Source organism: Podarcis melisellensis (assembly GCF_964234715.1).
Source record: "Podarcis melisellensis genome assembly, chromosome: 14".
Taxonomy (NCBI): Eukaryota; Metazoa; Chordata; class Lepidosauria; order Squamata; family Lacertidae; genus Podarcis; species Podarcis melisellensis.
This window is the reverse complement of record NC_138546.1, coordinates 25592285-25614703: the sequence shown is the minus strand read 5'-3', so window position 1 is coordinate 25614703 and position 22419 is coordinate 25592285. Positions and strand designations below refer to the sequence as shown.

Here is a 22419-nt window from a genome sequence, read left to right as displayed (position 1 = left end):
GATCTCACTGAAGGAGACTTTTGCATTTGCTTTACCACTCTGGATCAGTTTGCACCTCTTTCTCCTCTGCAGCTAAGTTACCTCTCTCTCTGGGCCGTGAGTCTGAAATTCACGCAGAGGCACTGCAGGGTGGGCAACAAGTGCAGTGGCTACTAGCCATGATGGCTGTGCTCTGCCACTTGGAAGCGGCAGTGCTTCTGAATGTCAGTTGCTGGGAACCTGAGGAGGAAGTTGCTGTTAGGTCCTCTTTGGGAGTTTCCCATTGGGGCATCTGGTTCTGATTGGCCACTGTGGGAGCAGGATGCTGGACTAGATGGAGTTTTTGGCCTGATCCTGCAGGCTCTTTTTATATTCTCATGTCAGACCCTTCGCTTTAACTTGGAATGCAAAAATAAAAAGGGGGGGGGGAGTCAAGAGCAGCTTCTGGAGAAGTAAAGATGCTGAGTTAAAAAACTGTTCACCTTGGACACTGGCAGGGGTACCAAACCGAGGGGAGCGCAGGGGCTTCTTGAAAACCAGAAAGTATCTCTCTACCTGCTCCCAGAGCAGGAGCTTTGACATCATTTCCAATAAAGTCTGCCAGCAGAATGCTGCCAAAACCCAAGTTATGGGCCTTCTGCCAACGCCTGCTTTTTTGTTTCAGGTTGGAGAAGTCAAGCCAAGTCCGCACTGTGTCCAGCAGTAACCTATTTTTCAAAGGGAGTCGGTTCCGATACAGGTAAATAATGACCGTAAGTAGCAGTTACTGGGTATGTTCTTGGATGTTTCCTCTGTGTGGCTTGAGGAACGAGTCTTTTATAAGTTCAGCTGTGTTGAATTTGAGATAAAATTATCAGGCCAGATCCAACTAACTGGCCCTGTCAGTGCAATAGGAGCTCCTCCTAGCATAGCAGGGCTTCTCTCCCACTCTGCTCTCCCTGCCCCACAACTGGCTGTGGGGGGAGGTTGGGAGAACCCCCAGAACAGCACACGGGGCTGTGGTGGATATCATTTCATCAGGGAAGTTAAAATGCTGGTGCTGACTAAACAGTTGGAAGAGGGTGAGGTTGGAATCCTTCCTAAGGCAAGGCTGCTCATCTGATGCTCCTGATATAATGCAGCGATTCAAGAGGTGCCTTCCCCTTTGTTTTCTGAGCGAGCTGTTTTGTCGTATGCCAGAATTTAAATGTGAGGTGTCGTGGTTATAAAGTGCCAGAGTAGGACCTGGGAGACCAGGGTTGATACCCTCACTCGTCCATGGGACATGCTGGGTGTCCTTGGGCTATGCCACTGCCTCTTGGCCTAACCTACATCAAAAGGTTGTTGCAAAGTTAAACTGGGGGAGATCCACAAAGCCGCCTTGAAGAAAGGTGGGATATAAATACAATAAGTAAAAATCTGAAATAAAAGGACTGCCGTAGCTGGGCCAAATTCTGCTTCCATGCACTCTAGTGCACAGCCAAGAAGCAAAAGCCAGTAATAGGTGACAAGGAGAGTGCTGCAGCCAAGGCCATGCAACAAGGGAAGGAAAACAGCATAACATTTTGAAGTAAATAGCACAGCCAATATACTGGGGGTGTCCTTTCTGCTCACTGAATGGGCCTGCCAGGAAGGATGGCTTTTCTTTTGAGCTTTAAGCAAGTCCGATTCCTGTGTCTAGAGCAGGCAAGAGTTGCTGGCAGAAACCCTGGAGGGGAAAAGGGTGGTTTCTTGTTATTGTCACGGCTTCTGTTCTCCAACCACTTTCAGTGGCCGAGTTGCAAAAGAAGTGATGGAGTCTAGTGCCAAGATCAAGAGGGAGCCTCCAGAAATACACAGGTAAGGCTCAGCAGAGGCAGCTTGGAAGAAAAGCTGTGGGGCTCACCTGGGAGAAGCCACGCTGGCTGCAGTTGAGTAACAAATGGGAGTGGGGCACAGCTTCCCCATAGAAGAAGATCTATAGCACAGTAGCAAAGCATCCAGAAAGCCCCATATTCAGTCTCCAGGTTGGGCTGGTGAGCCATTGCCACCAGTCAGTGTAGATAGGCCTGGCCTAAAGGAAGAAGTGGTCTGACTCAGTGTAAGCAGACTGTTCCTCTGCTAGTTGCACCCAGGATGTGTTCTCCTGCTCTACCCCTGCATTTTCTGGAAGGGGCCATTTCCTGGGTTTGGCTCATAATCTTAAGGAGGCTTGCCTCTGATGCCGGCTGCATTCCCAACACCGTTTTGTGTGCTTCCTTTCTGTAGGGCAGGGCTGGTTCCTAGCCGTAGCTGTCCTTCCATCACTCATGGGCCACGGCTAAGCAGCGTCCCCAGAACTCGAAGGAGAGCTGTGCACATCTCTATCATGGAAGGTGAGGTCTGGACACAATGGTGACTTCGTGTAGCTTTGCAGTACTCTTCAGATTTAATCTCTCTTCTGAACAAAGCCAAGGGCACATTTGCACATTCGCCTCCCTTGCGGTTAGGATGATCTTTGTGCTACAAGCTCCTCATCCGTTGTTAATCCTTTCTCGGAATGGAATCTGAGTCTATTTTGTGGAACTACTGTAGTTACCGGGGGCGGGAAGTGTTAAATGTGAATTCGGTTTCAGTCTTAATGAAAGAAACATTCACAAATGTCAGGTTTGCCTTTCCACGGAGTCCTTTTCGTATGTACTGTATCACTCTCTTGTGGCCAAATTGGGAAGCAGCTGTCTCAAGTGATTTATGGAACGCAAGGACAGGAGACCATTTCATATGCACTTATGCTAATTTCCGTAGGGAGGGCTGGCCAACTCCATGCATTGTTATTCTGCTGGTGTATGGTTTTAGAATGCTGTGTGCTTGCTACAAATGCTTTGCCACTTGCATCTTAATGGGAGAAGACAAAATCCCTTGCAAGATTGACTCTTTTAAATGAAATCTCTCACATGGCTGTGGAAGGGTTTCTCCCCTTCTACAGGCAGAGCACACTAGCTAAAGGCGGACCCCTGGCAAGGCCCCACTGAGGAAATTAAAAGCCAGTCTGCATCAGTCTGCTAAACTGAGCTCGGGAGGTTAATGCCTGAAGTTGGGTGACTGTCAAGAGCAAGACCCAAGGTGAAGCCAGAGGAGGCTGCTTCTGGGGTGTACTGCCAGTTTCTATAGTGTCCTTTGGGCTACAAAAAGGCAGTTTTTATGTGGGGTAAGCTTCAACTAAGCAGTTCCACTAATGGGAGATCCAACACGAAGGGCTCTGGCCAATGCAGTGCCCCCCCACTCCCCTGCCCACCTGAACAGCATACAGGAGGGTGGGAAAGGAGGTGGTTCCATCAAGCAGGTGGAAATGCTAGTGCTGATGGAACCTTTTAGCAAGATGCTGGATTTTTAACTTGCAAAATAAGATAGCCTTCTTTTAATCTGTTGTACAACCACAATGGATAAAATCTGGCAAATTTTATCAGCCAAGCAAGTTATTCCCCCAATTAAAAAGTCACACTACCTAGGGGCTATGTGAAGTGTGTACTGTGCCACTAACATGATAGGCGTAACTAAAAGAGTAGAAGAATTTAAAAACCTTGAACTTTAAAGGGCAGTCTGGGCTGTTGCAAATTCACCCAGGCCACGACTTCTGCACCAGGTAAGCAGTAAAGATTATGTGCAATCACTTGTGGTGCTCCATACACCCACAATTTCCCCATGCGCTTTAGCTCCATGTCGCTTCTTCTCAAGGTTGGGGCAACACTGAAGCTACTAGCCATGAATGCTGGGCTCCACCTCCAGTGCTGAAGGCAATGTGCCTGAATACTAGCTGCCAGGAATCACAAATGAGATAAGCACTGCTGTTGCACATAGGTCCTAGTTTCAGGTGTCCCTTAACAGGCATCTGGTTGGATACTAAGAGAATAGTATTCTGGGCCAGATGGCCCCCCCTTGGCCTGCTTTTCTTATGTGACCAATTATTTCATCATAGAGGTGCTGTAGAGAGGCTGTGTAGACCACCTAGCCTTGCAGACATGGCTGCCCAGCAAATAACAGCCCTCCTCTTAAAGCACACAACTGGTTCCATTGTTGAGTCATTCCTTTCATCAAAATGTTTCCAACCAAAATCTACCTGTAATTTAGAGCCATGAGATCTAGGTCTGCTTTCTGGGCCAGGACAGAAGAAGCCATTGATGTGAAAACCTTCAGAGATGCTCTCAGCCTGCTCAGTGTGGTGACAGCCATTTCTTTCTTTTGGGGAGGAGAATCCAGCCAGGAAGCCTCCAGGTGTTCACAAACATGCCCTAAATTTGCTTATTGTACAGATGGAGTTTCAGATTTTGGGAATATGCAACTGATTTCCACCAAACCACTAAAAGGCACAATCCTGCATTGTGCTTGAATTTTTGGCATTCAGAATCACTGAAGAGGAATCTAAGGAATGTTTTGAAATAGGTTGGGGAAGGTTAACTTCCTCCAGGATTCTTCTGCCCTCATGCCCTCACTTGCATGCTCCATTAACAGTGATATCTTGATCTTGGGATAAACAGTATTTTATCAAGGTAGATATTGAAAGCCCAACTTCTGTGTCTCCATGCTGAGGCTGGCTAATGCGTTGGCGACTCCCCTCATCTTTCTCCATAGCCAGCCCCTTTCTTCCTCTCTCCCTGCCTCACTCCAGGGCTTGAGTGTTTGCGGGACAGTGCCCACTCCACCCCGGTACGGTCAGCCTCCCATGGCGATGCCTTCCTGCCGCATTCACGGGCCTACCGGGCCGAGAGCAGCGAGCGTGTGGCCATCATTTCGGATGAGATCTACAGTCCCTCGGACAGCGTCCTTCCCACGCCGGTAGCTGAGCAGAGCCTTGAGCTGATGCTGCTCTCCAGGCAGATCAACGGAGCCCCTTGCAGCATAGAGGAAGAAAAGGAGTCTGAGGCCAACACGCCCACGGTGGCCGAGGCCGAGGAGCTGGGGAGGGAGCTCCGAGCCTTGTGCCAGGGTGTGGGCAGCGGTGGCGGAGCCCAAGCAGAACAGGTGAATAAGTTTGTTTTCAGTGTCCTCCGTTTGCTCCTTGTGACCGGTGGGCTCCTCTTTGTTTTGCTCCTCCTCCTGATCATCCTTACCGAGTCTGACCTTGACATTGCCTTTTTCCGTGATATTCGCCAGACCCCCGAGTTTGAACAATTCCATTATCAATACTTTTGTCCCCTCAGGCGATGGTTTGCCTGCAAAATCCGCTCCGTGCTCAGCCTACTCATTGACACCTGAAGGCAGGACTCCTCCTAATAACTAGCCAGGTGGATTGCAGAAGATCCCTGCTACCCATTCCCAGAAAAATGGGACACATCGTGGCACCATCGGCACATAAAATAAGTCCTCCTTTCATGAATCAAAGTAAACAGCGGCCTAGGAGAGTTGTTTCCAAGCGGAAGAAAGGGATAAGACTTTCTCACATGCGCCAGATTCAAACAATGCCCATTTCTTTACACATCCTCTTCCTGGAAGTGTCTTCAACTGGTTTGCTTTCCAACTTTTAAATTATTCTGCACTCTTCCAAGTTTAATTTTAAGCTTTCCTAGAGGTGGCCATTTCAAAAATTTCAAGTAAAGAGAGTTTATTTTATTACTATTGATTATTGCATTAAGTGCCAGCCTCCAGCTAGGACACTAGTTCAAGAAGGCAGCGTCATTTTATGCAGAAGCTTTTGTAATGGTGCTACTGAGTTGTAACTTTAGTATTTTATTATTTTATTAAAACTGCCACTGTGTACAGCACTACCACCTTAAACATAGTCTTGCTATTTTACCAATCAAACTTCTCTGGCTTGATCTGGAATTTTGAAGGTGGGGGCGGGGGGGGGATTAAGGTTCTGACACCATACGGTCACCCAAACACACTCAATTCTTTATAAGCAATAGGTAAGGCACGAGACAAGGAGGCAGCAATGAGGTGTAAATCTAATTCTTCCCCCTAGCGTTGAAAAGTGTGACTAGGAGAAACCTGTCCTTTGTGAATTTCAACTTCTGACCTTTAGGATCCCAGAAATGCAGTTTTTCTTAGAGCAGTAAAGTCCCCATATAAAGCAAGAGTTAGTATATATGGGGGAAATAAATATATGTATTTGATTATACTTGACTGAGTCTTGCTGTATTAAGTAGTAGTGATCATATCCAATTTCTTTGAAAGACATTTTGCCTCAGAAAGCTGTACTTGTTTTTGTACTACAAAAGAACAAACTTGTTTCAACCTATATATTTTAAGAACAAAATGCTATTTTGTTAACGAGCAAACCAAGTCTTTTTTACTTTATGAATTAGGTGGATATAGTGTGGTATTCAAAGTGACTGGTGGTAAACAAAATATTATGGCTGTTTTTAGGATGGTATTTGAGCATCAAGCTAACCCATTCGTAACTTCTGGAGGAAGGAAAATGGGTTACCTTGTGCCATTAAAACGACGGAGAACTTAAGGACGTGGGGGAGGTAGCACCGGAATGAAAACACATAGAACAATCTGACCCACACGTTTCCATCCTGAAGGCAATTCAGAAATTTTTTTTCCTACTTTTTGTCTTGTGATGTGGATAGTCTAATCTAAAAGCCTGACAAATAGCAGCTCATTTGTAAAAGGAGCAATAAATTTTAAATATGGTGAGAGTACTCACCAAGATGAGCAGAGCAAGAGAATGAAATCAGACTGGCAAGTGTTTTATTTCATCTCAGGGAGAGATTTCAAGTCACTTGGGAATCTAAATCAGAAATATTTCAAGAGGCTGGTTTCATTTATCTTGTCTCTGACTTGGCTACTACAATTTTCAGCAGGCACACAAGCCCTTCAAGTTCACGCAGAACTGAAGCACTGCCAGGACTTGCCCAATGGAAGGGTGCGTGGATAGGCGTGGGAATCTCAAGCACTGATTTCCTTTCCAAGTTCAGTTACACTCTGCCCACAGCTGGTCATTCATCATTTGGAAAAAAAAGAGCACAATGACACTATTAGCAATACACTAAATATTGGCAAAGGTTACTGGACGCAGACTGGGGTGTGGGTGTGGGTGTACGGTACACTAGAAAAGGATTCCCTGTTATTTGAACACATCGTGGAAGTGCTACAAGGATCTGTTTGATTACTGACCATTAACTGCAACTGCCAGCTTGGAAGTCACAAGAGCCAAGAGAGATTTTGGCTTTCACTTTTGCTTATACAGGTACATAAACAAACTTTTGAATGCCTGCCAAGAAGATACAAGGGATAGATTTTACAAGGATACACACTGTTTTATGCAACACAGCAACAAAATTAACTTCTAGTGTAGTGTTCCTACCTCAGTCTGTAGTAAACGATGCTTCTATGCAGTGAGTGAAAAGTCTTAATTTTAACATTCTCCATCCCAGATAACGATGTAGTATTTATTTCATGTTTTAATTGTTGGTATTGTTGATCATGCCACACACCTGTCCTGTTATCTGTAACTATTTTGTACAATGGACATTTTCATTTTCAAAGTGGACAACTTATGAATACTGATGGTGGCTTTAGATAGTTATTTTACTTTTTAAAAAATTCTGGCCACAATCCTAGAGTTAAGGTCTCCCGTGCACTTTCATTTCTCTGGGGCTTGCACTGCAGAACCTCTTCCTAATGGATTGTGTCTTGTTTTTGCCAAATGTTTTATCCTGAAAACTTTCCAGCTGGCAACTGAAAAAAAGTCATTTTTCCTGTTTTGCCCCATGTTACGTTTCATGTTTCACTTACTACTAAGTTGTTCCTGGTCTCATTTGTATAAACTGTGGTGGTTTCCATAGGTTGCTGTATCAGAGGAAACAAACTCTTAATAAGGACTAGCGTACTGCATATTTAAAAGCAGTAGAAAGTAAGTTACCTGAAAATGTGAATTTTAGTTTTCCTAACAATATAGACGTTAACCTTTCATGTGCCAAATGCTGTGTTACATTTTCCCTTCAAAATAATGTACCTTTTTCTACATATTCAACATGTAGTTAGCATAAATCATTGGTGCCATATAGAAGTATTTTTAAATTTAAATAAATATTTAATTATGATGAAAATGTTCTCTGTTGAGTAAATTGATGCTTCTGCTCATGTGACATGTCTGCTTAGACAATTCCTGAAATGCTACCTGCTACTGTGGAAAATTTCTTTCAACCTCTCTGTCCTTAATGTTTTCAGAACTTGAATGCTTAACAAACTCAAATTGGATATATCTACTTTTACTGCCAGATCATCTATCATTTTGGTACAACCACCACATGGTGCTACACAGATTCCAAAGCATTTATTGTGCATACTTTAAAAAAGTTGAACATGATGAGCAGGTCTAACACTGATTCATTTACTATGAATGCTTCCGTGGTGTAAGGTGCCATCTGGTGTTACTACACAACAGACATAATTGCATTTTCCATCTTGCAATGCTGCATAAGCATTATTAACATGCTGCTTATGTTCAAGTTACTGGGTGTTAAGAGAAAGCCTGTGCCTTCTCACCACTCTTGATACACACCAAAACACCCTTTTGATCTTAGAATAATCGTTAGCAATTAACCTCTGAATTAAACATGATCTAGTACACAGCCTGCTCTGTAGATTTTTAAGCCACTATGAATGAACTTAAATATATTGAAACCATTTAACAGTTTCACATAAACAACCTTGCAGAAGCCTGCAATAAGTCACTGCATTTCAATAACAAGGCTAGCCTTATTTATTTCTGTTATCGCTTAGAAAGTTTTGAAAATGAATATATTTGTCTTTCTCCAGGGACAAAGTCCTAACACAACCAAAATGCAACTCATACTCTTTGTTACCTGAAGGTTCAACATTCTCTTCAACTTTTTTTTCACTCTTTGAAAACATGGAGGCGGCCACTAGAGTTACCACCTGCAAGAATGTACCTGGTAGGGTGCCAGGCATTGATGGAACAAACAGAGCCAAGGTAGTCTTCACTGAGGAAGGAATGCACCAAATCTCCTGTCGCATGAAAGGCTTCAATTTGCCTTGGTCGAGACATACTCCCCACCACAAAGCAGTCATCCGTCTTTGGGTCCCAAATAGCTCTGAACCTTGTGAGCCACCGTCCCGTGTAGTTATTATGCCTATTCAGAAAGGGGAAGGGGGGGAGAGAAATAGTTAAGATTCATCTACATCACTGCCTTCCAGTTGCTCTGGACAGCAACATGCCAGCAGTTCTAGCCAGCCCAACTGAATGATGTTAAGGCTGATGGGGAGTTGTAGTCCAAAGCATCTGGAGGGCACTAGGTGGGGAGGGCTGATCAGAAAACCAGGGTTCTTAAATCTGATGTGCATGCTCTCTAGTGGAAAAACCACTCTGCTACAGTCAAATATTGTGTTTTGCTCACTGTGGAGTCTGTGATCTCATAATCCCCTCCACCAAACTTGAATCTTAGCACCAGAGTAAATCCTATTCTAACTCACCTGATAGTTGTGAGAACAGGGACTGAAGATGATATACATGTGGTTTCAAAGATCCTGCAAGAGACAAAAAGTTGGGGCTTAAAAAAACAACAACCCTAAATACTCAATTTAGCCCCCCAAAAAACTACTCACTCACTTATTCAAAACCAGCATGAGGATCAACAGGAAACATCAAAGAGTTCAAGGACACAGTCCAGTCAGGCAAAACACTCAAGGAAGGTGTGTTGCCTGAGGACAATCCTGAGGGCCACATTTAGCTCCCTACCCTCTGGTTTAGACTATGTAAACAATTATATTGCAAGGTGTCTCCCTACTGCTCATCGAGTGAAAATATGCTATGTATTTCTAAATACAAGCAAGTATTTTGAGGTAGATTTTTTAAAAGGTCATAAGCAAGGGCCCACACACCTCAATGCAAAATATTTAATTGCCGTAACTCAGCCACACACATCTCTCACAGAGTCTCCTACATTTGTTTCCAGCAATGGTCAGCAAGAGGCATGAGTTCCAAAACCTCTCCCACCCTGCCTCTGAACATGGTAGGATCTACAGCAGCCCTATGTTTCAACAGTCCTATTAACTTGCTCAATTCCACTACTGACGCCATATAAGCCACAGGCCACAGCCAAGTCTCAGGGCAGCAAATTCAGTTATCTGTGAAAAAGGACTTTCACAGGAGGAAATTGTTAATACAAAAGCCAGCTCCCTTCCCACTCATACCTCAATGTATCATCAGCACAAGTAGTCAGCACCCTGTTGCCAGTCAAAGGTGAAAAATAAGCAGAAGCAACACTCTTGGTGTGCCCAGCAAGAGAGACCACGGGCTTGCTGCCACTCGCCTTCAGGTGCCGAACATCGTAAATATCAACATCCCTGTGGCATAAATGGAAACGTTAAGACTTTCATCCTGGGTGTCTCTTCTTCAGGGGCTAGCAGGGTGTCCTGAATGGGACATCTCCTCCCAATGGACTATCCAGGCATAGCTAATCTATTAGACTTCCTGTCTCTTGTGGTGGTGAAGAAGAAGAAGAAGAAGAGTTTGGATTTGATATCCCGCCTTTCACTCCCTTTAAGGAGTCTCAAAGCGGCTAACAATCTCCTTTCCCTTCCTCCCCCACAACAAACACTCTGTGAGGTGAGTGGGGCTGAGAGACTTCAAAGAAGTGTGACTGGCCCAAGGTCACCCAGCAGCTGCATGTGGAGGAGCGGAGACGCGAACCCAGTTCCCCAGATTACAAGACTACCGCTCTTAACCACTACACCACACTGGTGAGAGCTCCTCACACATCAAGGGGGAAAAGGACATTGAAAACATAAAACCCTGCAGGTGTCAAACAAAAATACTGGGACAAACTGCACTTAAGAAAATGAGAAACCACTGTATCAATGGGGAGGGGGAGAGAACAGAATTTGAGGACGATTCCACTGTTTGCTTACAATTGAGACAATAATTATTTGGGGAAGGAAAAAAATCATGGGATCTCCCTGTGTGTGCCTGTTTCCCTTTTGGCTTGTAAATTGCAGATCTGTTTGATTTTATGTTCTTGATATCATAAATATATAAAAGTGTCTTGATATACTGGTACGAATTCTGAGTGAAACAAGTTTCCTCCTATGAGAGAGATCAGGGGGTTAAGGGGAGCTGCTCAGCATATACACTCACTTCCTCCTCCCATTGTGGATGAATTAGCAGATGCTCAGAGGAGACCTCACGCCTAAGGTTCCGCAGAACCCATCTCTGAATTGGTGCCCACTTTCTGGCTCAAAGGGGAGCACTGTTTCTGCCTATGCTATGTTCTCAAGACCAGGAGTCTGCTGGATCAAGATCCACAGCAGTCCAAGGTGCTGCTCCCTCTTTGCTTCGGGGTGTGGAGGTGGGATGAGTACCAGTCCTGGCTGGGGGATTCACTGGTCCCCAAGTGTGCAGTGTGGGTGGGTGCATTGCCCTTCTTTGGCGACAGTCGCTTTTCTCCTTTTCCTTTCTCTCACTGCAATTAGCCATCCACGGGAAATGAAAACACAGGGAAAGCAAAAGGAAGTACCAAAACTTTTTTAAAAGTTTTGAAGTAAGGGAGGGAGAAAAGCTACTACTCTCAACTGTCTGCTACAGCTTTTCTCAACCAGGGTTCCATGGGACCCTAGGGTTCTGTGAGGTCGCAAGGAGTTCCTCGAGAGATTGTGATGCCAGCTAGCATGGTGGGTAGAGCTCTCTGACATCACCTCCTCTCATGTAACTCCTAATTTCCATGGCCATTTAGGCTCCCCTGCAACCACGGGGTCCTAGGGCCTTCCCATATTTTTCTCCCTCTGCCAAGGCTGAGATTGGGAAATTTTGCTTCTGTTTATCCAGGGCTCGAACGAAGTGAAGAGTTTTTATCTACCGCTGTGTTAAATGAGCTCCTCTCTTCCTCCAAAAACTGAATTCTCCAAAGGAGGGGACAGAGAGTCTAATGGCTCCGCATTCCTTGGGGGAGGGGGGGTGTCCTCATCAGGATATCCCCCTCCACTGAAGAATGTGGAGATAAAAATAAGCTTGCTCTTACAGAAAGGCTTGCTCTTTCTGTAATCTCTGAAAAGCATTCATCATCTTGGAGCACGTGAAGTTCTCTCTGTGCCCCACATAAACTCTGTAAGTTTATGCAATCTTTTATCACAGGTCTGTTTTCTCTGTAAATTAAAATCAGGGAAACAATGTATGCAATGCTATAATTTGTGCAGGACACTTCTTTTGGGGTGGAAATGAATTTTAAAGGGCACAGGAAAGCAAAACTACTTAAGATTTTAGTCAATGGCTGTGACCAGGAGTTTTGTATAACAACACTATATAGTGGTACCTCAGGTTAAGTACTTAGTTCGTTCCGGAGGTCCATTCTTAACCTGAAACTGTTCTTAACCTGAAACACCACTTTAGCTAATGGGGCCTCCTGCTGCTGCCGCGCCACCGGAGCACGATTTCTGTTCTCATTCTGAAGCAAAGTTCTTAACCTGAAGCACTAGTTCTGGGTTAGTGGAGTCTGTAACCTGAAGTGTATGTAACCCGAGGTACCACTGTAATCTCTTCAGAGTCCCCCCTCCCCTAAATTTAGAGAAAGTCTAGAGGTCTTAGGCTTGGGAAGAATCTATTGTGACTCCGGTCCCAAGAGGAAGCCTCTATTCACTTACTAGCATCACATCTCTTTGATTTCTGGGCTCCAAATTCTTAATGTACTGCAACAAGCAATCACGTATCACAGCTTGTACCTACCCTGCTCCAGCAGCTACGAAATAATGTCTGCTGAGTGGGTTGGTATGGATGGTCCTTGTTGTCTTCGAATTAAGTTCTACAAAAAGCTCAGCGGAAGCTCCTGGCGTTCTTTGATCTACTACAGCTACCTCTCCATCCCACATTCCCACTATCAGAGTAGAGGCATCTGCAGCCAAGAAATCAAATGAGGAAAGGTTGTCCTCTTCATTTCTGTACACCTGAGAATGAGAAAGAGTTTTACTTTTAGGTGAAGTCTAAACCTATTTTGAATTACCAATTTTATGCTGATATATCTCAATAGCTGTAGGATACCCTACAACTGTAGGATGCTTCTCTGGCTGCCACACCATGGTTTCCTCAATCCTCTTTGCCAATTACTACAAGCACACTTGCAGACAGACAAGATTTTCAAATGTTCAGAGTTAAAAATCCTGTCTAAGAAACTGAATTCTGCCTGTAGCAATGGATAAAAACAACAGGACGCTGCCTTGTACTATGTGGAACTGTATGTCCTCTTAACCCAGTTCTGTCTATTCTGACTGGCAGTAGCTCTCTGGGGTCTCAGGCTGAGGTCATTCCTATCACCTGCTATTTGATTACTGCCCCTCCCACCATGGCCACCCCTTTTCTTCTGGATGTGCCAAGGATTGTAAAGCACGTGCTGTAATACTATGTTGTGGTCCTTAATGAGACAAGAAGTGAACAGGAGAGAGCGAGAGCGCTGCTCTTTTCCATCTTCCATCCATCTTGGAGGAGCTGCTTGAGCAAGACAGAAAGATGGAGGAATACCATATCTGATTTTGCATTATAGATCCAAAGGGATCTCATTCTAAACAAGGGAATATTGCGATTTTGTTGCGTTTCAGCTAATGTTTGAACACATAATCTATGACATTTCCTTCCATTCTTTCAGTAAAAATGGAAGTTTTACTATTTAGCAGAAGTCATTGCAGCAGTATACTATTCTGTTCCATTAGAAATGGTTTTATTTATTTTATCATTTTAATCATTTTATCTGTTTTTATGACTCTATTTTCCATTAATGATTGTATCTCACCCTGGGAACTTACGGTGAAGGGTGAATTAGAAATCAAATAAATGAATAAATAATCTTTATTGAGACCTTGCAATAGCTGCAACGTTGCAACCAACACTCACCTCATCAAAGACCGCTCTGGTTACATCCCCACGTCGTAACGTGCCGTCGTGGCTCACAGACAGAAGATGAGCAGGATTAGACGGAGAAAAATACATACAGCTAACTGGCTGGCTATGGGGAACAAAGGTGTGTACTCCATCTTCCAATCCGCTGTCCTAAGAAGTACAAACAGACACAGCATTAGTACATTTCTCTTTTCGAAATTGGAAATAGAACTTACAGTGTGGTTCCCTTCCCATTCAGGAGGGTCAGTTCCTTCTCAGTTAGAAGACAGAGCCAGAAAAGTTTGCAGGGGACAAAACAATCAATGGCTACAAGCTACCATGGCAATGTATTACCTCCAGTGCAAGAGGCAGACTGTTGCTGGATACCAGCTGCTGGGAATCACAAGCGGGGAGTGTGCTGCTATTACATTCAAGTCCTGCATGTGGGCTTCCCATTGGGGAATCTGATTAGCCACTCTGAGAACAGGATGCCGGACTAGAAGGGCCTGACCCTTCTAGAATACGCTTTAATATGGTGACCGCTCCTTCATTGGAGCTTTTTAAGCAGAGGTTGGATGGTCATCTGTCCTGGATACATTGGCTGAGATTCCTGCATTGCAGGGGGTTGAACTAGATGACCCTTGGGGTCCCTTCCAACTCTATGATTCTATGATATAAACAGTAATAGATAGCAAAGACATTAAAGCACAAGCTATTTACCAAATCCCAGAGACCGATCTGTCCCCACTTGTCTCCAGCTGCTACTTAAGTTCTGCTTTCAGATGGATGGATAGCCACGGAGTGAATCCGGTTTCGGACCACTTTTGCTACAGAATCTTCTCGGAGGACCATTTTACGCAGACGAGCTTGGTAACTGGGACAAAATCATTAGCATGTTAATATCCACAAAAACCAAGCAAATTTGAGGGGGGGGGGTAGATAAAACTGGTTTTTAAATTACCTTTCCAAGTTACATGTAGGTGTCTCAATCACCTTAGGCTTTACCTGTAAAATTGGTTGGAAAACAAAAGGAATTTACCATGCAGATATTGAATTATTATTTTTTTAAAGTATTTAGGCTCGCTACATGTCAAAACAATGATACCTGACTTATTTTTGCCCACATATTCAGAAAACCTTCAGTTACATCATTTCCTTCCTCTTGATCTATGGGTATCATCTGAAGCGGTCCAGGTGGCAAAGGAGGCTTTCAAGAGAGGAAATGGCACAAAATATCACTGGCTTGCTTTATAACTTGCTCATCAGTGCACCCCACAGTAAATAACAGAGAGCAACTTAATTATGAAATAATAATACTTTTCAATTTTTAAAATTGTATTTTCATTTTTTTAAACTTTGACTTTTAATGATAACATTAATATTTATTCTCCCACATCCCAATCAATCTTTCCACTTTATTCACCGACCCAAATTATTTTCGCAAAGCCAAGTTCTTAAGACTTGTTTGAAGCAACTATACACTTGATCCATGAGGAACCAAAGAAGTCTAAGGATGCTCAGACCAAACTACAGTGCCAGACAGCAGAAAAGCTCTCTCAGCAACCTCTCACGTTTCAGAGTAAAATGCCTTGCAAGTGGCTGCAGGCGGACTGTGAGCAAAATCATGGGAGGGGTGTTTCTAGAACCTACGTAAAATTGTGAAGCTTCCCTGCCATTTTTGCTACACTGGAAGCTGCATGTTGTTTAAGGGATCTTGTTATATCTATTATATTTGCTATTGCTTTGCTATGCCATCATAAAATTGTTGCTATATTATGAAATCACTGCTATGTTACTGTTTCGTTATGTTATTCTGAATTTTTTTGTAGCGTTTGTTTGAAATGCAGCCCTATTTCTTTGTTGTAAGCTGCTTTGAGCGTGATTTTTTTGTGGAAAATCAGCATACAAATACAACGAATGAACGAAATACTCTTGCAAAGTCAAGTCTGGGTATTTCAGTGAGAGCACTTGAAGATAAAGCCCTTTCCCTTTGTATCTGTCAACTTACATATTCGTCAACTGAAGGTTCTGGATGTGCTTGTGCTTCTGGCAGGGGAATGCTCAGTGGATCCACTTTTTGCAAGCGCATCGATCTTCGACGAGTTGTCTCATTTTTTGCCTTGGAATGTTTAATTCTACGGAGACAACATAATTTCTCCATTAAGTCCTTGCAGGGTTTCAAGTGTTCCTCATTCATGCCGCTACAGATTTAGCCCTATTTCTTCCTTTAGATTATTCTGCATTTTCTGTTATTGCTTTCCATTTCCGTCCATCATATTTTTCTATCTGCCTCCGTCAGACACCACAATGGTCGCAAAATTACAGCCTGGAGACCTTACTTGTCCCTCTGTACATTTAATATAACCCACAGCTTACCATTCAGTTTGCAATGAAACTCCCAGAGTACTTTAGAAATGAAACAGCAAAAATGCAACGAAGCTGTCAATGCTTCAAAATAGCAAACATCATGTCGCTACTCCACTTGTCCCCCTCTCATTTGCCAAGAGTAAAATTGGAGTCCCACATGCTAAAACAAGGCAAAGGAGGAGGTGACGGAGCAACTGCATATTCTCCTACTGTCATAGCCATGACATTATTAACCCAAATACAGTGGTACCTCGGTTTACAAACTTAATCCGTTCCGGAAGTCCATTTTTAAACCAAAACCATTCTTAAACCGAGGTGTGCTTTCCTTAGTGAGGCCTCCCGCCACCAGTGCCCTTCCACTGTTTGGACTCCGTTCTTAGACTTAGACTGAGACACTATTTCCGGTTTTGCGGAGTTCGTAAACCAAATAGTTCTTAAACAGGGCTGTTCTTAAACCGAGGTACCACTGTACTACTTTTAAAATGATATTTTCTTTCACATATAATACAGCAGGGAAGAATTCCCAATAGCCAACCAGCAGGAGTTCAACTCTCAGTATTAGTTAGTTAAGTAGATTCAGGTACTGTCACGACATAAAGAGGGAAAGGGGGGGAAATTGCCAAAATATTTAACCATAATGAATGGGTATGTAGTTTTACCTTTGTGTTTTCGGAGACTGCACTCTGGCTGTCATATTACGAAGACTTGCTGCCGACTTAAAGTGTGAGAGAGTAAGATTAGATGCATAGAATGTAAAATTTCAAAATTATTGTTTCTGCTTCAATTTACTACACTTATATCCCACATTTATCTTTTTATTTCCCTAGGCTTTTAACCTCTGAGGTATTTTTATTTCTGTTGCGTTTGGCTTTAGCAATACCCTTCACTGATGTCAACTGTTGTTACTGTTTTGTTGAGTGGTACTCAACTAAGTTTATCTCAAAGTAGACACACTAAAATTAATGAACGTAACTAAGGTAGGTCCATTCACTTCAGTTTGAATGGCAAAATTTGGCAAAACATAACTGAATGCCACCCATTCTGTTTTATGACTTACTGGAAATGTTTGGAAGGCCCTGATGTTTGCTGTATTAACTATTAGCTATGGAACCACTGCAGTGTTAGAAACTGATATATGAAAGCTAGGAGCTAAATGCCACCTTAAACCTAGGTTATGGGCGCAACAACGGAATGTCTAGGTGCGCTTTTTTATAACAAGAATACAAAGCTGAAAATCAATGAACTGCAGCTAAAATATGTTCATTTTTCACATGACCTAGTCCTTCTCCTGCCCACCCCCTAATATTCTTAAGAGGATCTCTTCTCCAGTCTTCAAAGAGTAGCTGGAAGTGAGGAGGCAGAAAAAGGTCCTCCTTTCCTTCCACTCTGCAGTTTTAATCTGAAATCTTAGGCGCAGTACTGCGCCCAAAGCTCAGAAACTGCTTGCACTAATGGAATTCCCTGTCACGCCTAGAACAATAGGAGTTTCAAACACTGATTCTCAAGTAAATTATACCACTTAAAAATATGGCTAAAGCCATGATGAAGACCAAGATCAACAGCGTAATCCTATTCCGAAGTAAGACCCATTGAGTTCAATGGGCCTTACTTCCAGGTTGGTATTTCCAAGGCTGCACCCCAAGTATCAGAACTTGTTGTTCTAATCCAGAAGGCATTCCAACAAACCTCAAACAGCTTCAGGGAAGCAAAAAATTTGGCATTTTCTGTTATGTTCTTCAGTCTTTTCCTCTCATAAGCCGATAGTTGTGTTGAGACTTCCTCCTGCAACAACAACAAGCAAGCAAGCAATTATGTTTCAAAATATTCACAGGAGTTGAAGTTTTAAGCCATATCTTACATGTAATTCTAAGCACGGTATATAAGCAGTTATTTTCCTCACCAAATTAAGAGACACTTACATCATTTCTGTCACTCTCGGAATCCCCATCTGTCTCCAAATCACTGCTGACAGCTTCTACAACTGAACCACATCTGTGAGAATCCGTGTTGAAGACTACCTCGCTTACTCCATGAGATATAGCCCTCGTTTCTGGACTTGAATAATCACTACAGATTTTCTTGGCTTTGGGTTCTTTACCGAAAGACTCCTCACAGCTGGAAAATTGCTCTAACAAACGTTTCTGAGGCAAATGCTTGTTGTGTTCTCCACATGTGGCTGACACAGGCGTGAGAAGAATTCTAATTTGTTTTGTCAAAGTCTTACTCTTCACAGGGCTTCTGGGGAGACATGTGGTGGGATTTTCAGTGGGTGTTGTCTCCTGAAGATGTGTAAGAAATAAAAAAAAGCCAGTTATCTATTCCTTATCTATTGATTTATTATTGCAACACATTCCCAATGAACTTGTACTGGGAGTTACATGAAATCCATTAGCAGAAATGTTTTAAGTTTGTCTGTCATTTGAGAATTGTTTTCTACTCCAGATCGTCATATCACTAGTGATTCACCCCATTCCAAAGCACACTTTTTAAAAAATGTATTCTGCCTTCTAAAATTCTGATACGGTGTTCTCAGCTGCAGGAGTACCAACTTGGGGGGGGAGAGGGAGGGGAGCCCCACCCCACATAACTGATCACATGATGCAGCACATGCCCCCCCTATTTGAATGGCAATCTTCCTCAACTTTTTTGGGAAGCAGCCTCTCAAATATTTTATTAGGGGGTAACCTTAGCCCCTAGGAGTTGGTACTTATGCTCAGCTGCAATTGGGGAAATGAACGCTGACCTGAAATGCATGTAAGCTGTAATCACCGTCGAACACTTGGGGTGTTGCTTTGAAAAAACATGCAGTATAAAGAGTTAGCTAATAATCCCCTAATTTTATATTTTCACTACAAACATCTGGAGGACCAGAGTTTTCCTACGCCTGCATTAAGAGCTCACAGACAACAAACATCTAATACTGGGGAGCAGGAATGCCACACACACACACACAAAATTGGTGCCCTCCAGATGTTTTGGACTACAACTCCAGTCAATCTCACTCAGAGAGCACATTCTGGCTGGGCTGATGGAAGTTTCAGTGCAAAACATTTGGAGAACCACAGGCTGGGGAAGGCCACACATTATACCACAGGTCCATCTGCACGGTCTTCTTTAAACAGTACACCCATAGGGACCCTTGCAACAAGGTGCAACATTGCATTGTAAACCACTAAAGAGATTTTATTATGCTCAAGCAGTGCATATATTTTGTTTATTTACAGACTCTGGGATCCATCCATGTGGCTGCCTGTGTCCATCCTGGGCCCTCTCACTATTTTGTCATCCCAAGCCAGCCCTCTGAGGCCAAAGTTTGTGGCTGGGCTTAAATGCAAAACCTGCAGAACTCCCCACTGGTGCCTTGGAAAGAGGGTGCGAAAGCCCACAGCTCAGTTGGTTAGTGTGGTGCTGATAATGCCAAGGTTGCAGGTTTGATCCCCGTAAGGGACAGCTGCATATTTCTGCATTACAGGGTGTTTGGAGTAGATGATCCTCAGGGACCCTTCCAACTCTGATTCTATGATTATCACATCAACTAGGAAGGTTGTTGCAGCAAAACTTGGTACTGTCCCTGCCAGTGAGCCCCAATTTAACACCGACCTCTTTACCCACCCCTTGAGATATGCATGTATTTTAGGAGTTTTCTCTTCATTGCAACCTGCTTTGTTTTGAATATCTTATTTTCAGATTCTTGTAACCCACCCAGGACCCTCACAGTGAAGTGCAGGTAAGAAGTTGTCAGGACTGCCTCTCGGTCCCAGCTCACAGAGGACCAACGCCCATTGGATGTTATATACAAAAGTCTTTATTGAAGTTTAGTTTCCATTTCCAAGCTTTGGGCGCGCAGACCCACGTCTTGACGCTAGATCGGCTAAGTCCCCTCTGACTCACTGCTGACCCCACACCAGTTTAAGATTCTAGCCCGGCTCCACCTCCTGCGTTGCTCTTTCCTTCGCTGGGTCCTTCTGCCCTCTGGTGTTACTTCCTTCCTGGATTCCTCTGACGCTGACCCCCCTGAACCTCGCCCTTCCTTCCTGCGGGCTTTAGGACCTGGCTCCTTGTCAGGACTCCCTGCTGTGCCACTCGCCTCTACATTTGAACTTGGCGCGCGCGCCCAGCCGGTAACCTTCCTTCTGACCGTTTCCCCGCTTCCTGATGTGGGCGTTGCTAAACCTGACTCCTCTCCTCCCGCTGGTGGTGAGAGCATTGGTCCCGACTCCTGGGACTCCCCCTCCCCACTGCGCTCTGGTGGGGAAGCTGGTCCTGATCTCCAACTGCTGCTCAGGGACTCCCCGCTGGCCCCTCCCTCCTGGGGCTTCCCCCCTGGAACCCCCCTCGCTCTGGCCATGGGCGCTCCCTTCTGTGAGTCCTCCGATTCGCTAGAGAGACTTGTGGAGTGACTCTGGCCGCTGTCACTGCCTGCTCCCCCTTCGTACTCCTCCTCCTCACTCTCCATTTGCTCCCCCTCCTGTGTCTCTCTTTCTGAACCCCTGACAGAAGTAATAATAATTCAATACTAGTGCTACTTAAGTGCAGCATCATGGCAAATTTAGAAGTATGGGTTCCCTCGTGATAGTCACAGCCACACCCCTCCCAAGATTATACAACTTTCTAAGATTATACAATAACCTTATTACTTACACAATAATAGTGATTAGGGGTGAACTGCAGCAACCAGCACAAAACTCAGTAATTACACTACCAGGAACAAATTATTTGGAGTGCTCCAACATCTTCTTCTGGAGTGACTTAACTCCTGTGAAATTCCAGGGTTTGGAACATAATTTTCTCCCCATTCTCTTGAACCCAAAAAGCGCCCCAAGCCTTCCCAGTGTCCTTCAGTGCTTAATTTTGGAGCGTGCAGTGGCTAAAAAGCTTCACCTTCATGCTGATGAGGCGGCCCCAAGAGGCTGGACCTGGCAGGGACCCCTGCAGCAGCTGAAACAGGAACAGGCCTTGAGTCCCAGCCTATGCACCGTTGCTCAAGAGTAAACCTCCTGCAACTGATGAACTGATTAATTTGGGCCCAGTGGGTCTAATCTCAGCGAAGCTGGGTGCAACTCAGAGGCGACCCGCTGAAATGAAAGCAGACATGGCCAATTTTAAAGAGTATTAATTCCAGCATGTCCATTGGGAGCCGCCTACTACGAATAGCAAGGAAGCCGCCTTCGCCACAGGAGCCTCACGAGGAGCAGCGCTTTCATTAGGGCGACTGAGGTGGGGCTTCCATTTTAAAAGCGGCGGGTGCCTATTTTAAGCCCGCCGCGCCTGCGGAGCCTCCCGCCACTTCGCTTCCCTCCCCGCCTCCCTGTAAGGTAGGACAGGCAGGCGGGCACAAAAACCCACCTGCTCCAGCTGCTGGATCAAAGCCGCCGCTTCTTTCTCCTCCTCGACCACTATCCGCTCCGTCTCCATGCCGGCCGGCTCACTCATCCTGGCTTCCCTTCCTTTCCCGCGCGCTGAAGCGGCTTCCTGGGCTCCGCGCGGGGCGGGGAAAGGCGCCAATTCTGCTCCTCCTCCTCCTCTTCCTCGTGACCCGCTCAGCTGGGTCGCTTCCCGCCTTTACTGCCTTCTGGCCTAGGGCTACTCCTAAAACCTTGCGCGCCCGTTGTGGTTACTTATTTATTTTTTTAAATTCCAACCCATGCTCTGTAAATTCGAAGCGGGTTGCAACGAAAGACGAGTCAAACGCGGAAAAGCCACCAGCAAATGCAGCGCCCCGTTAAAATGCGGGACATTCCTCCTCCCTCACATACTGTACACCCCCAAATAAGTAAAAATGCCGCCATTCTTGCTTCAGCCTTTTGGGCACAAAGCGGGCGAGAGAGCTGGTTGCTGCTACGCAGAGGTACAGGGAGGAAACACTCGGCCCATTTTGACTTTGCGTATTTATTATTAATAAAATTTATATACCACCTGGTTGTAAAAAATAAAAAAGCACATGCACACAACTAGACCCTCAAAGTGTATAGTTTTGTTTGTTCATTTATTGCATTTTTATCTCGCTTTTCCTCCAAGGAACTCAAAGCAGTATACATAATTCTCTTCCCATTTTATCCCTACACTAACCCTGTGAGGTAGGTGAGGCTGAAAGGCAGTGACTGGCCCAGAGTCACCCAGTGAGCTTCATGGCTTAGTGGGGGAGGAGGGATTTGAACTTGGGTCTCCCCAAGTGAATGAGCAGCCTTGCCTCAAGAACAGATATGGAGAGAGTGTACTCAAACAGCTTTGAAAAGGCACAGGAAGTCTTACAAAAGGTAAAGTCTGGGGCTCAGACATCCACTTTAAAAAGTCAATGTGGCAGCTAT

At 44.5% G+C, this 22419-nt stretch overlaps 2 protein-coding genes across 5 annotated transcripts in view; one reads left to right on the top strand and one right to left on the bottom strand.

Annotated features, from left to right (window-relative positions):
* FRMD5 (FERM domain containing 5) overlaps positions 1–7117 on the top strand; it is a 135249-nt gene extending 128132 nt beyond the window's left edge. For 3 of the 4 annotated variants that reach the window (XM_081888167.1, XM_081888166.1, XM_081888169.1), the window contains 4 exons: positions 644–718; positions 1729–1797; positions 2206–2312; positions 4583–7117. In XM_081888167.1, coding sequence (XP_081744293.1) covers positions 644–718; positions 1729–1797; positions 2206–2312; positions 4583–5169 — 838 coding nt within the window. In that variant the 3' untranslated portion in view covers positions 5170–7117. The remainder of the gene's footprint in view (positions 1–643; positions 719–1728; positions 1798–2205; positions 2313–4582) is intronic. The other variant, XM_081888168.1, reaches the window with a different exon arrangement.
* Positions 6593–21842, bottom strand: WDR76 (WD repeat domain 76). The gene is given in 15 exon segments (XM_081888165.1): positions 6593–6853; positions 8817–9017; positions 9358–9411; positions 10078–10230; positions 12602–12819; positions 13760–13915; positions 14465–14509; positions 14513–14618; positions 14706–14749; positions 14850–14951; positions 15753–15879; positions 16771–16826; positions 17798–17893; positions 18031–18390; positions 21458–21842. Coding segments are annotated over 15 exon segments (1851 nt in total). The 5' UTR covers positions 21545–21842; the 3' UTR covers positions 6593–6807.
* Positions 21843–22419: the final 577 nt, after the last annotated feature.